The 15,836-nt window shown below is 43.4% G+C and overlaps 1 protein-coding gene across 1 annotated transcript in view; it reads left to right on the forward strand.

The window, feature by feature from the left end:
- Positions 1-7,573: 7,573 nt before the first annotated feature.
- Positions 7,574-15,836, forward strand: part of ptprsb (protein tyrosine phosphatase receptor type Sb) — a gene marked incomplete at its 5' end in the record, with an annotated part of 47,520 nt that continues 39,257 nt past the window's right edge. Inside the window, 3 exons of the mRNA XM_079173779.1 lie at positions 7,574-7,721; positions 11,160-11,308; positions 12,344-12,485. Of these exons, the coding sequence (XP_079029905.1) occupies positions 7,574-7,721; positions 11,160-11,308; positions 12,344-12,485 (439 nt within the window). The remainder of the gene's footprint in view (positions 7,722-11,159; positions 11,309-12,343; positions 12,486-15,836) is intronic.

Raw genomic sequence — 15,836 nt, forward strand, 5'->3', positions numbered from 1 at the left:
CGAAATCTGCTTTACACCACCCCTTCTTTGTCTCCCGACTGATCTGTAGGTTTTGCTAAACAGCAGGAAAAAGGGAGGGTAAAAATGGCTGGCATGTCTCATTAATGAAGCGCAATTGAAATATGTTGATGGATAGGGATGATGACAAAGACGTCCAGGAAGATGAAGGTATTCTCTGTTGTCATGGAGCCTTATCCTGCTCCAGGAGAAGCTCACTAATTGGCTGAGGTGTCTGTGGCTGACAAGAAACACTGCTTTCCTGTGTGTGTGTGTGTGTGTGTGTGTGTGTGTGTGTGTGTGTGTGTGTGTGTGTGTGTGTGTGTGTGTGTGTGTGTGTGCACTGCTCCATGGAATTTTAATCAGACAGACAGACAGACAGACAGACAGACAGACAGACAGATAGATAGACAGACAGATAGATAGATAGATAGATAGATAGATAGATAGATAGATAGATAGATAGATAGATAGATAGATAGATAGATAGATAGATAGATAGACGGACAGACAGACATTAGATTTATGCAAAGACGCAAAGGTGGGGCTTACATTTGAATTGGGGACCGGCCCTGCAATCGTGTCCTTTACACAATGCCTCTTCTCTCATGTGTCAGAGCTGTGTAACAATTAGGGATGTACATGCAAGTGCATAACTATGTGGACATCAGTATGTAAATACAGTTCTCTCTCCCGCCAGGATAAGAGTCTGTGCCAGGCCTTAGATATGCTAATTGGACTGTGAGTTGACAAGGACTCAACCATCAGCCTGCGTAATGAGTCGCTGCACAAGAGATCGGCTGCCTCTGAGGAGCAAGCAACAGGGAGAGAGAGGTTGCCGAAAGAAATTACGAAATATGTTTGGGTGTTTGTGAGCTCTGAGTCGTCGTTTCAGTTGGTGTGAACGTTGCGTAGGTGTTTATATGTGGCGATGCCGCTGTTGTCAGGGGGAAACTTTCACCTGTCAGGTGAAACTGTATCTGCAAATTGTCGATTTTTTGTGAGAAAAAAAAAAAAACCCAGCCATGTCTTAGCTGGATGACATTGCATTTTTGGCATTACCCCAAGGGGGTTTGAAAGAGGTTTATGAGCCTAAGGGGTTGAAAAATTGACTCAGCTCATGGAGGAGAAAGTAATCCTTCAACTTATTTCAAAGCATGAAAATTGTCGTAATAGAAGCTGTGAGGATTTCACCCAGCAGTGTGACGCATAGCTCCCGTTTGAACCAAATTTGGGACATGTTAAAGCATATAGATTGTGGGCACATTCACACTGACTGCTACATAACTTCGTACCTTTCTCACCTTTGTTAAAGAAATATAAATATTATAAACAACATTCAGCTGTTTTTGCAACTGAGTACCAGGCAGATTTAGCTTGTGTTTTCAAAGCAATATCTTTAAGATTTGAAAGTATTTATAGCTATATATAATATGCTTTTCTTATCCCTTTTCAAAATTGATTTTACATTTCGTTTAAATTTTGCTAAGGTAAGCAGAAGCAGTTGGTGCGTGAACGTAACACCTCAAAAGCAGGTGGCATTACATTAGAGATTAATTAAAGGACCATTAGTTGTTGAAATAATGGTTAGAGAATAATGTACTGTAAATGAATGTAACTTAAGACAACATTGTAGTACAATATGTTCTAATAATAATATGGCCATATTTAATGATATTACAATATCGAATTTAAAGGAAATATAAAGATTTACTCTTCATCCCAGCAACACTAACTGTGACTTTCACTTCACGCCTATAAACACTTTTACTAGATTCCCTCTGTTCTGATCCCCTCCGATAAGCTGCCCTATATGTACTTTTATACCATTTGGGTAATACACTTCCTGCTTAGCGGGAGCCAGTCCATCTGTTGCTGGGCTCATACGAGGCCAATGCATCCATTACTGGATGCCTCTTTCTGGCTGCGTTGGTTTGTTTGACCTCGGAGCCCCTTTAAGATGCGTGGGTGCACATTTGCAGCACTATTGTTGGGCTGCAGCAGCTTTGCGATGTCCTAGACATGCAGAGATTGAGGTCAAAGAGAAACTTAGTTTGGTTATTTTTGCACATTAGGATTGGGGAGGGGGGACGATTTCAGTCACGCTTCTCTCGCCAGCCGTCCCTTTGTTCCTCAATCACAAATCCATGTTTTCTTGGCTATGAAATGGGGTTGTGATTAACAAAAACTGAAGCACATCCAGAAGGTTTTAGGGGCTTTGAGCGATCTAACCGCAGAAATGGTCAGAAATACTGGTAGTGCTGGTGTGTGATTCTATTGGTGTGCAGTGTGAGAGGCTGATAGCTCCTTCACTTCTTGGTAGGATTAGACTGAAGGGTCAGACAGCGAGGATGTTGCTGTAAATGTGGCCAAAATGAAGAAAATCAAAGCTTAGAGTTAAGAAAATTGTACACTCTTCCATCAGCAGCAATGGGCCATGCTAGTGTCTTATGCTCTATACCCTGTTAGCTGCAGGTGATCAGTTAATTAAATATTGGCCTCAAGCAAAACTCATGCTCCCTGCCAGAGAAAGCCAGAGAGAGGACGTGGGAGGATACAATTTTTCAATTCTGTTTTCACATTATTCCAGGAAAGCTATTTTTATCACTCGGATATCATTATTTCATGATAATAAGAAAATCATGCTGGTTTTCTGAAGATCACATAATAAAGTATGAAAGCAAACGTCCCACTGAAGACACAGGGGACATATGAGAGAGATTTGAAAGCTCTGAAACAGAGACACACACTCCACGATACCTGAATATCTACAGACACTTTCATCAAAGACGGGAAATGGAAAATGCACAGCTCTTTAAAGAAAAGGAATTTAAAAACCTTCAGATACACAAATAATCCACACAAATAGACCTAAAGTAAGTCTGTACTTATACCTATTTACCTCATACTTTGATCGATGACTGAAAGAAATAATGAATACAAATAAATAAATGAATATGATTTCATCAAACCAATAAAGTATTCTCCCCCTATTTCATACATGAAAATAAAAACACATTTTGTTAGGTAGATATAGATAAAACAAATATTATTATTTATGTATTCATTTATTTAACCTTTAATTAACCAAGTAAGTCTCATTGAGGTTGGAAACCTGTTTTGCAAGAGTGACCAGGCCGAGACCGCAGCATTAAAATACAACGCAAATAAACCAACAGATTAAACAGTATTAAAAACAAATAACACATTAAGAGTCAGCTAAAAGCAAACACACCTAAGAATGGAATCATTTATTATTTCACAAGAAAATACACCTTGGTATGTCAACTTTATTATTCATTGTTATGATCAACTAAGCTATTATTTTTTTGTGTAAGCTAATGATTTAGTGTGTAATTAGTCATTTTATTCATAATTTAGTTTAGTAATGAATAATGCAATGTGGAGAATTGCAAATCTCAATTTACCACAGTTCAGAGTAATGTCTTAAAATGGCCTTTTTGACCAACAGTCAAACCCCCCAAATGATTACATTTAAAGTGACATGAATTGAAAAATAATCAAGTAATGAATTAGTCAGATTAAAGAATTACTGATAATGATCATAAATATGATATGAATGAATATATTGCTAGAATAATTGATGAATGAGATATTGTGTTAGCGGTATACTTGATCATGAAACACATAATAATGAAATAGATGGCTTTCCTTTCGTACCTGCAGGGTTGGTGTGAGATTGCTGTTTAAGTCATATTTGCTCTCAGCTGTGTGAAAATCCAGCAGCAACATTTATTATAGCTTCAGATCAGTGATGTTGCCTCCGCTTGGGAATCGTATTTTGTCGATCCTTCACATGATAACATTGTTTGGATGTTTACTGTATCGGCGAACCGCAGTTTAATTTCAGCATCCTGCGGCATTAAGACTGATAGAGATTTAGTTGAAGCACCCAAGTCTCCTGATTCATTTATATTCAGGGCAAAGAATCGCAGTATTTGAGTGACAGGTGTGTTTTCTTGTTAGAGAGGAGCCTCAAATAGTTTATTTTCACTGCTAAAAATGTAACCGGGGCGGTGCAGCTCATGCCTGCAGTAAGCCGTGCACCATCCTGTGCCTCTGATCCTCAATGTGTGTGTGTGTGTGTGTGTGTGTGTGTGTTCATGTTCATGCGTGTGTGTGTCTGTATATTTGTGTGTCTGTGGGCTGTGTGTTTAAAAGAGTGAGAAGGGACGTGTGAGAGAGTGAGTGCCAATCTCCCCCATGATGCTTTGCCATCTGCCATGTGTGTGTGTGTGTGTGTGGGTGTGGGTGTGGGTGTGCATGCTTTTTGTGAGAGTAGTGTGCCTACAGGTTCCAGGGTCATAGGAAACATTAATATCAGTCCCAGCCCTTCCTTGTGTCCTCTTGCAATCCACGGCCCCTACAACAAACTTTTCCTCTCCAAGCTGGCTCACAAAGCCATACATAATTTAATACAAAAATATATATGTGTATGCTATAAGTTCAGAATCATTGGTACAAATGTAGAAGAGGACAAATGACAGTGGATGTAATTGTATTGGTCAAACCCTAAAAAGCTTTGTGGTGCACTGCACAGCCATAGGCTGGATTTTGTTTTTCCACCCATTGTGTTTCCCTTAAATATAAATAGAAAAGTATGTTTTCTGAACTCTTTTTCTTCTGTCGGGTCCCCCAAGCACCATAACACACATTTGCCCACAGCACTGGATCAGTATTAAAGCTTAAAGACATAAAAAGAACACAAGCCTCCTATCAGGTGTGCTTTCTCACTGCTAGCAGGAAACAGATCTGGTCTTTCCATCGTAACTCGTTGTCATGGAGACAGGCCCTGTGAGACCATCTCAACCCACTTGTGGTGAAAGGCATCATGGGTAAAGGGGGGGGGGGGGGGGGGGGGGGGGGGGGGGGGTGAGAAAAACAAAACATGTCATCTTCCAAGGGACCCAGCGGAGCAGGGGCAGGTTGGATGCCACCTAAACATTGTTATTTCATCAGCCTGATGGAGCACAATAACCGGTGTACATTTCACCACCTGAGCTATGGTGTCATTATCAGCCTCCCCCGCAATAAATAGCACATGTACCCCCATCAATCTATCTGTCTGGCTGACCATCTGTGTTGTCACGCTGAAAAGGCAATAAGACCAACGCCTGCTGCCTTCGGATGCTGAGCCAGATGATCGGGGAGAGCGGGTTGTCATATCCGTGAGGGGGCTGTAGAGGCAGTAGGTAGGTCTGAGTCATGGGAATATTCATGCTCACAACGGTTACGCCTTTTAACTCTACTTCTGCGACAAGCAAGAGGGCACGGCTGTTGTCTATCTACATTTGCTGGGAGGAAGAGCGTGGCTGGAAAGCGTTAAACACCATTAGCACAAGCGCAGACGTGCCCAGGCCGGCCTGGTCTGCTGCTGCGTCTGTATCTCTTTTGGCTCGCTCCTTCAACGCTCACAGCTGCGGGATGCTCGAAGCCCTTTTGTTTGAACTGTGTCAATGGACCAACAACAGCTGGAGCAACCAGCTATGGGGCAGCTGGGGGAGAGGAAGAGGATTTGGATACAAGCAGGGGTTAGAGTGTGTATAGAAAGAGAAGATGAATGACAAAGGTGCCAGGGAGGAGATGGCATCCAGGCAGAAGAGGTTACCAACAAGGGAGTCGAGGAGGAGAGGAGAGGGGAGAGGGGAGAGGGGAGGAAGCGGATGAAAGTAGATGGGAGAAGAGGAGATTTTAGGAATATGGAGACTAATGCGGGAGGGTAAGATTAAGGATTACGTATAGGGTGAGGTAGAGTAGAGAGGGCTTTGTCAGCAGGTGATAGACAATGGGGAGGGGTGGATGAAGTGAGAATGATAGATAGAGTTAGACTGAGGTCACAGAGAGGTATGAAGGCCCCAGCAAATCCACCACACAGGACAGAGGAAGCAGACACTGCGACATACGAGTAGTACCTAACGTTTCAGTGGCCGTGTGGCTCCATGCTGAGCAGTCCTCCTAGTTCGATTAAAAGCGGCAAATTGAGTTTCCGTAAGAGGAGAATTTACTTAACATGCTGCCAATGGTGCTTGAATGAGCCCTGATCTGATTTTTCTTATCGCATTGTTCAATTGAAAAAGGGGGACGCTGAAAGCTTTTCTATTCGACGTCTATTACGAGGCGCATGATAAGACGAGGGCAAAGCGGTGCGAAAACGAGCCCCTATCAGATAGGCGGCCATGTTTTCAGATGAGCTATTTTTAGTGTAGGAGCCGGCAGACAGTAATGTGTTTGAGCAGGTCATTAGCTCAATAAGTGGCTGGAGGAGTCTTTGAATATGTATCTCACCAGATATGCCTCTTTCATTTAGTAAAGGGCAGGTCATAAAGGAAGGGTCGGCCCCATCTCCACTACTACTCCACTTCTGCCCCTGTATCGGGGATGTCAGGGTGAAAGTGCGCTCACAGGGTGTTTGCACATATTTATGTGCCGATCACAATGTGGCCTGTCACCTGTGAATACATATTATGTCTCCCCGGAGAGCATATATGTTATCCTGTGCTGGTACTTGAGGGGAGACGTGAATTTGTGTAGATATTTGACAGGTTAACAAAGGCTCCCTTCTTATTTGGCTTCCCCACCTGCGTTCTGACACATCGGGCAGAGGGGTGGGGGTCGGCGGAGCTCGATAGGACTAAGGAGTTATTGAATCCCAGACAAGGAGCTTCTGCACAGCAGACAGAGCTGAATTATGTTCAGACTTCCAGATATGTGCGGCATCGTATGTGTTATGTGAGGAAATAGAGCAAAATACTGACAGAGATCCCCCCCCCCCCCCCCCCCCCCAGGCTACAGATTAACAAGAGGGGCAACATCTATTAAACAAGCACTTTCTGATACATTTGGTTTTATTGAATTTTGCCGCATTCCTACCGACCCCTCAATCCTCTCTGTTTAAGTGTTTTGTATTCTTAGTCTGTAGATGTATTATTGCATTAACTCTTTTACATGCCACCAGAACAGTAAAATACTGAGCGCTAAAAAGGAATTAGGCCAAAGCTAAAGTTAAATGAAATTATTAGGACGTCTGAGGACAAAAAAGAAAAAAAACTCTTAAAAATGTACCGTTGCGGCTCATTTCACGGCTCACTAGAAAAAGGATTCTTATTAATACAGAGGCAGTACGCAGAGAAACTATTTCGGTCTGTTTCTTGTCTTAGTTGTTGAGCAGTGGCTCCATTGTTCTGGTATTAGTTCAGTCAGAGCTTGGCCTGCTTGAGCTGTTAATCCCAAATCAAGTGCTCTGGCTAAATCAAAAGACCTAATCCTGCATTAGCATGAATTTGTCTTTAATTTTCTTCGTGAGGATGTTCTCTCTTCATATGAATTATTGTATGCTTTCCCCTCTCCCCTCATGATGCGCTGACATTTCAGCTGCCGCTCCAAAGGCGGCACGGTGAATCAGAGGTAGAGGAGACATGCCTTTCATTGGTTTCAGCTGACCTTCATGTTGTTGTTGTTTTTGTGTTTTTTTTGTATGTGTCCGCAGAGTGCCCACCCTTGTTGAGTGAAGCCCAACCTGTATCTCCGTCATCTCCAACCAACCCACGGTGGTGCCATGCCTCTGTCCGGGACAGGTGGAGTTCTAGTCCAGACCAGGAGGCCTAACCTGGGGCTCCGCATTTGCCCCTCTCCCCTGAGGGCTCTGCTGCTGCCCTTGATTATCCTGTTAACCAGCCCTTTGAGCAGTGTGTGTGGAGCACTAGGTATGACTAACTTTATCTATCTATCTGTCTGTCTGTCTAGTTAGCTAGCTATGCCAGTATTTTGCAGTGATAACACATTACCTTGCTAGCTGTAGGCTACCTTTCTTTCTCTTTCATAGCTGAATGGCAGCTGGTATATTGTCAGCAGTCAATGCGACGAACAAAAGGTGTGACGATATGTGAAACGTGTGTGTATGCACCTCCTGTGTGTGTGTCAAAGGAGTGAAACCAGGCCTTGCCAGTCCATCAGCTCTGGACTGTGGCGTTGTTAATATGTCTTGATAAGCCTGTAGGTCCCATGAGCATGTTCCTCATCATCTCGTTGATTACAACATTTCCACAGCCTCGGTAGTCCACACACATACAACGACGCACACACACACACATGCTCAGACACACCCAGCTGTCACTGCTCTGAAAATATAACCAAGCTGATTTTTTTTCCGGAAGAGGATGCAGGCTAAAGATGGAGAGAGCACTTCTCGCTGTTAGGAACCGGGGATTGTCGAATCTATTTTTCATTTTCCAGTCGTGTAAGCAATCTGAGGCCATGATCTTTCGAGAAGACCGACGTCATATCGGAAATATTTTTATATTGAGTGAAGAGGTAGAATTACACAACAAATAACTTTCAGTTGAAAATCTCTGCCTTTGGACCACCTACAGTGTGTCTCTGCAGAAGGGATAGTGCTGTAGAAAAGCACTCTCCCATATCTCCCTAGCGTTCTCAATAAAGACAAATTGAAATAAACATGTTTTTTTCTTCCATCAACAATTCGTTTTGCAAATCTTCACTGTGTTCTTTACTGTTTCTCCTGCAAAGTTTATCACATTTTTATGATTTTGCACACGCAGAACGGGAACATCCTAGTTCACAGGTGTACAATAAACTACACTGTTAGGCTGTGTTGACTGTAAAGTCACACAGAGACGGAACAAAATTACCCAAAGGTATCACAACCTTTCTATCTTTTCTGAATGATTGTTTCCACCCAATAGGGCCTCCTTAAGGAAAACAGACAGTAGTCCTAAAAGGTGAGATTTGTATCTCCTTAGACTAGATGGCTCAAATTAAATCTCTTCCACCTTTTTGAAAATTAATGAATTCATTACAGAAATTATCATTTTTTCCATTACTGTTTGAATTCCATGCAAAACATGTTTGTTATTTCCCCCACAAAAATGATCCATATTTAACTTTCAGACACAAACAATGTCAAAATCATGCAAATCTAGCTATGAATAATTCCTTTTAATTGTTTATCCGATGTGTACACATTTCCGTCCTTCAACTTCACAGTGTACTCCAGCTGTCCTCATCATCTTTGTATCACATCATTTGTTTTGTTGGACATATTTGGCTGTGAGATGCAAACAGATTTGACACACAAACAGGGAGAGATGCATTACTAAAAGAGGCTAAAAGGCTTGTCAGACCACGGCTGGTATTGTCATTATCACTCAGTCTTTAAGGCACCATAATGGAACATTATGGAACCTGCTGGTGGTTTCAGTCACATCTGAGCACAAGTCAGTCAGATGAGTATAGGTTACAAAGGTGTTTCATTAAAAAACAGACCAGCGGTAGATCCGTGGTAGACCTGCCTAGTGCGTCAGAGTGAAACCTACTATTAAAGAGACAGAGATCCTCATTAGTCCCTCGTTTTCCGTGCAGCTTTCTATAACCTGCAATTCATAACAAGTCTCTGTTCAGTGTGAATCCACCCAGAGCCGGTGCCTTGGTGTGCTTTCCCCTGGCTTTGAGATGAGGCTTAAGTGGTAACATTGCCAGTGGGCTCCGTTTTGCACGAGGATTGGTGTTGAAGCGCATTTAAGAGAACACAGTTTTGGACTCAACATAAAGCCACTGAAACCCATGTAGAAGTCGTAAGAGGAACATGAAATTCATTCATAATCCCACAGCTAGGAGAAGACATTTTTCAGCCATGACATTTTTTTGGGGGACTTTTGATATTTCACATTCTCACGTTGTTGGCAGGGGGGAAAGGGCAATTTGCTCAATACTTAGTGTGCTTTTGTGAAGCGTCGAACAGGCAGGAAATATCCCGCTCTTGAGTTCTAAAATGGTGGGCATAAATTTGTTCTGAGTGACTATACTGTGCCAGCTTTTTGCTGCTTCCTCTTGAGGATTATGGCGAACATAAAATGAAACCACTTTATTTCTGACATTCAGAGTTTGTCTTTTAGAGGCACACATTGCAGCATGCATGCACAGGAGAAGTCTTTTGACACAGTGTTATTCCACTTACCGTCAAGGCATTGCGGTGAAACTGGAAGGTGGTCTGAGTGGCTGTTAGCCAGTGAAGTGAGCCGAAGTGGGAAAACGGGCAAACAGAATTTGCTGGCGATTGTTTGATAGGCAGTTTCTTTTTTTTTTGTGTGTGTTCCTGTTCTGTCTTGAGAGCAGAAGCGAATCAACACAGCAGGACCTCACCCACCCAGACACAGGGGGAGTGGGAGGAGAGATCCAGGTTGCTATGGTAAGGGTCATCCTGACTTCACCCTGATGGATGGCAGTGATTCTGTAGCTGAGGAGGAGTTAAGCTGGGCACCATGGCAACAGGCCACAGACGGATAGCGCGCGGGGGGGGGGCATGAAGTTGTTTGATTGATCTGACTCAGCCACTGCGAAAAATATAGGTTCAGTACTGTTGGCTCAATATCGGACTTAGAAATTGCTATTTTCTTGCAAAAGGTAACAGCTGCACTTATATATCCCACATTAGATGCGTCATAACAAGAAAAATAGTTCCACCGCTGAGGCAGAGCTGGGAACCAAAACGATAAGTGTTGGTAAATTCACTGTAGTTGTTAAGATTATTAGAATTTGCAAAAGGAAAGTGCAAATCCCCTCGTATTAGTTCGAGCATGCAGGCACAAAATGGCACCTCTGATATTTATAAATTTAAACCACTTATATGCTGTGAATGTGCAGCCAACACTTTTTCTACCTGTGAAACACTCATGTGTCATGACAGCCTGTGCTGCATGCAGTACAAGGATAGCCTGCCCCGGAGGAGGCAGAACGAGAGAGAGAGAGAGAGAGAGAGAGAGAGAGAGAGAGAGAGAGAGAGAGAGAGAGAGGGAGGGTGAGATGGACAGACAGACAGAGAGAGAGAGGAGAGAGTGAGAGAGAGAGAGATATTCCTCTGAAGCCCAACCCCATCTTTTATTTATGACCCACAGGAAGTCCTTCAGTGTGTCCTCTAGATGATACCCAGGAAGTAAGCACAACATGCAGCCATCAGAACACAAGTCAGCCTGACCGGTCACTGACAGTGAAATGGGGCGTGGTCAGCAGGGGGTCGTTGCTGGCTTTGGAGTCAGTTTGATGTACTCTGGATGTTAGGGTATCAATTTTCACACGAGTGTTTTGTTTTTTTCTCTTCCCCATCTTCCTCTCTCTCTGTCTCTCAGCTCCCCCAAAGTTCACCAAGATTCCCACAGACCAGATCGGAGTGTCAGGGGGTGTGGCATCATTTGTGTGCCAGGCCAGTGGCAATCCCAAGCCTGTCGTCTACTGGAACAAGAAGGGCAAGAAGGTCAACTCCCAGCGTATCGAGGTGGTTGTCACAATGCACAATGGTCAACTCCTACTGCAGAAGCATCATGAATACAAAGCAGTACATGATAAAGACATGTGGATGTGTACTATTACCATGTCTAGGTTACACAGTATATTTCTAGATAGATAGATCTTTCAATATTTATTCGTGCTAGATCAGATATTGCTCTTTAAGGCGTAGTTCAACATTTGTTTTGTGAAATAGAGTTTGATGATAATATTGGCACCACTCTCTTGTCTGTAAGCTGAATATGAAGCAAGATCCATGCGTTGACAAGTTTAGCGTAGCATAACGATCAGTAGCACCATGCTACTAGTTGACTAATCAACTCCTGTCATTAGCTATAAAGTTAAAGTACAGACATGAGGGTGGTATCAGTTTTCTCAGCTAATTCTCGTCAAGTGAGTTAACAAGCACATTCCCCAAAAAGTATATATCACAAGAATGTTAATTTAACTTCAAAACAACACAAATTTCAAATATAATCCACGAAGACAAATTTGTTGCAACGGAATCACAGAGCATTTTTCTAAGGTGTCACATAAAAATATGGATCAGATTGCATATTCAAATGCATATATTGTTGTCCCTAAGCTATGTGCTATCAGGCAGGCTATTCCACAGAGCCGTGCAATCACATTAGAGGACTGATTTAATATTGATGAACTAATAAGACCCAATGGTTAGAGATAATGTATTTCAACCAGAGGACCCACGTTTAAGCTCCCCATGTTGGTAAGTGTTTACCTCGCTGCAGTGTCTTTGTGCAAGCCTCTGAATCCCTGCCAGCTCCAGGACGATAGCTGAGCCTGACCTCGTGGAGGGGAGGGCAAGTAAAGAAAAAAAAAGAAAAAGACAATCCTTTCAGGAAATTAATGAAGTATCACAGTATGATTGTTATCACATTATTACGGTAAAAGAAAACTATGCTAAGTTAATTATTTACAACATTGTAGTTTGCTATTCTTCCAGTTATCCGTCTGTTTACTCTGCTGTAACTAATGTGTCTTCTCCTGTGGTTCTGTGGCCGTCCAGACCATAGAGTTTGATGAAGGCTCAGGTGCTGTGCTGAGGATCCAACCGCTCAGAGCACCTCGAGATGAGAACATCTATGAGTGCGTGGCACGCAACAGTGAAGGAGAGGTGTCTGTCACTGCAAAGCTGGCCATTATCAGAGGTGAGACCCCCCCCCCCCCACACCCTCCACGCACATTTCCACTCGCACACACCTGGTTACCACCGTCGTCTCCGGTTCCCTGAGCTGTCCGTTGTAGATGTGACAATAGAGCCATGCCACACCCTGCTTTCACAGCAGGCTTCAGTGCACTGTTCTTTTTATAGTCCCTCTGAGTGCGACAGAGCGTGATCTGGCCACAGAGAGCGCCAGCTAACTTGCTAGCTAAAGGGTACTTCAGCATCCCAATAGCTGGCCAGAGTGAGGGTGTCGATCTAATGTGCACTGCCTCCTAGGAGGGAAACGTATCCAATGTGGCGCTCCAACATGCTATGAGCTAAAGTTTGTAGCATGTGGCTGCAAGCCTGGGATCTGGGCACTTGGCTTTCGCACAGCACAGCTGGAAAGGATGAGGAAATAGAGGGATGGCCTCTTGGGCTGGTACTACATGAAGGAAAATCAGGGGATTAGGCCCCGGTTTGGCAGCCAACTCATTTCTGCAAGGGGGAAAATTGAGGAGAAGAGAAAGCAAGAGGGAGGAAGAGGTCGAGGAGAGGTGAGAAGGAGGATGATGGAGGATGAGGAGGTTGGAGGCGAGTTAAGTAACACTACAGGATGGTGTGAAACAATACAGATGAAATGGGATGTCGGAGGAGTGGCGGAGGGGGTGTAGAAGTGCAGGAGATGGATGAGGACTGTGCAGTTGGCAGGGCAGGGTAAGCAGAAGGCTGGTAGCCCAGGGAATAGACTGCTGTCCATCTGTTACCCAGCCCGTCATCTCTGCACACACAGCCCCAATCTAAAGCGCATTACCACATAAACTATACCTCGAGGGCAAGTCTCTCAGCGTGTGTGGCCGTGTGTGCCTCTTCCTGTTTGTGTAAACTTTTCTCTTACTGAGATCTGTGTACCATGACATCCCCTGTCCCCTCTGTGACAATGTAATTTACTGTTCCTCATCAGCTGATAAATACATTACAGGACTGTGGTGAATTAAACAATATTTAAACCAATCTTTCAAGCATTGAAAGATGTTAGTAGCCATAGTTTGCTTTTTCAAACACCGTATACGGATGCAGAGATGCACTGCAGACAGTTAGCAACAGAGGGTTCTGGAAGTATTTCTTCCCTCTGTGTGGAGTGGGCGATACAATATATGCTGGTTAGAACATATAAATCTGTCAACCAACAGATTTTTGCCATATGGTGTTAGGTGTCGCTGTGATATCTCGGGGTGAATCTGGGTTATTGTGGGCAATGCTGCAAATCAAAAAGCAGGTTGTATGGCAATATTTTAAATAAGCATTTTAGGTATTTAATTTACTGGATTTACCTAAAATACATTACTTTCTGGTTACTTTATCCATGAACAATTTCGAAGAAATGACTTTATCGCAGTATTTATCGATATGGTGATGAAGGACTATGTCACCCATACATAGCTTCCTATTTCAAAGTTTTCTTACAATGGTATCCATAAAGTGTGTTGCTATAGAAACAAATTAGTATTTTTGATAATTTAAGGATACTACAGATTTTTGGTGTGACAAATGTTTCTAATATCATTTCAATACCAATAAGCCTCAGCAGCAATTGCTGTGGAGAAGAAGCCAGTCAGTCGATCAGAGCTGTACCAAAGATTGATCCAGAATGTGAAAGTCGACTTATTTAAACTGCTGAATGTATTATCACGTTTATACAAAGCGTAAACTTTAGGTTTTGCTGCTATTAGCCTGCTATTAGCAGCTCAAGCAATGCAATTGGAAGTCTGTGATTGGGTGTTTATTGCCAAGAGGCTCCTTGGGAGTCATAGTTTCCTTTTTGCATGTAAAAGCAAAAAGTGACATTTTTTATTTATTAAAAAAGCAAATCTTTTCGTATTTTCTTCTTGTTGCTCAATGGAAAATGTACTTAAATATACTTACTTCCACTTCACAACTCTATTCCTTAAAAAAATGTGCTGTTTGATAGAACATGCCACCAAAGAATGCTGTTAGTGCACAAATGTCGTGTTCTTTTTCGAAACACGGCTCAATGGAGAAAAGGTTCAGCAGCCACTGACGACGAAGAAAAGAGACTTACCATTACTGAGCAAGAAAAGTCTTTTCATCCCCTGATGTGTTTCATCGCATCATTTTGTTTAGTGGTTGACTGACACTAATAGCAACGTTGTGCAATGTGAGGGGCCAGTGGTTGGCCACAGGATATGCGCTACTGCTCTGTAGGCTGCCTAATGGATGGAGATGTGGCAGGTTATGGTCAGGGAGGCTTTTGTGCCTTCAACATCATCATCACACATCACCCATCCCATCCCCATTACCTTCTCGTCTTCCTCCTTTCTCTTTTCACCGAATATATCTTTCTGTCTTTGGCTAGCAGCCTCTTTTTTGGCCCACAGCGAAGTCCGTTTCTAATTTCATCTCTCTTGTTTTATTCATTCTTTCATTTTCTCTGCCATCTATTCTGCCTGACCCTCACTGTCTATCCGACTCCCCCCCCCCCCCCCCCCCCTTCTCCCTTTGCATTTTACAGGCTCTCTGCTGCACCAACCCCCCCCCCCCCCCCCAAACCCGCCCCATCCCCTTTCCACCCGAACTGCTCTTTTCTATGGACACTGCAGTTGTGTTGTTCTGCCTTCAGGAGATATGAATATCTGCAGTTCTGCATGTTTGAAAAAGCTCTGGTGGGCGAGAGATTCTCATCATTGCAGCTGTGTATGTGTGTGCATGCACATGGATTTCTTTGTTCATGGGCATGTGTGTGTGCGTGTGCATATCTGTGTGTGTGTGTGCGGCTGGTTTGTGCAGAGTAATCCTGATTATACTCACCTCTCAGTGTCCCATTTTAGGAGAAAGGCAGGCGAGGGATGGGGGGAGGAAGGGGGTGAGAGAGAGAAGGGGGAGGAGAGATGTTCTGCCACCACGGCACACACCCTTCATATGAACAACAAAGTCAGATCAGTGATTCCCCCCAGGCGGCAGCTGCATTGGCAGGCCGGCGGCTCAAGCAGCATTTCGGTCTGGAAACAACTGAGAGTATCAACTCAGCCTGCAAGAGGATTACACTCCTTGAGTAGAGAACCGGCTCTTTCATCATATGCACACTTTCTTCTGCACCGTTTTTATTCCCTCCCTCCTTCCTCTTATTCTTTTTTCCTGCAGTCCTATTCTTCTAGTATGTTTGTATGTGACAGAGTGTTATGTGTGAGATCATCAGGTTTTATTTGTTTAGTCTCCGGCTGCTGGATCTGTGAGGAGGGCCAGAGTGGGGCTCAGGGTGGTGGGGCACATGTGGGTATTTGGTGGGGTTCATCCACGATGCTAAGTCCGATTCGGTATTGTATTGTGATCTATT

Source organism: Pholis gunnellus (assembly GCF_910591455.1).
Source record: "Pholis gunnellus genome assembly, chromosome: 14".
In the NCBI taxonomy this organism is placed as follows: Eukaryota; Metazoa; Chordata; class Actinopteri; order Perciformes; family Pholidae; genus Pholis; species Pholis gunnellus.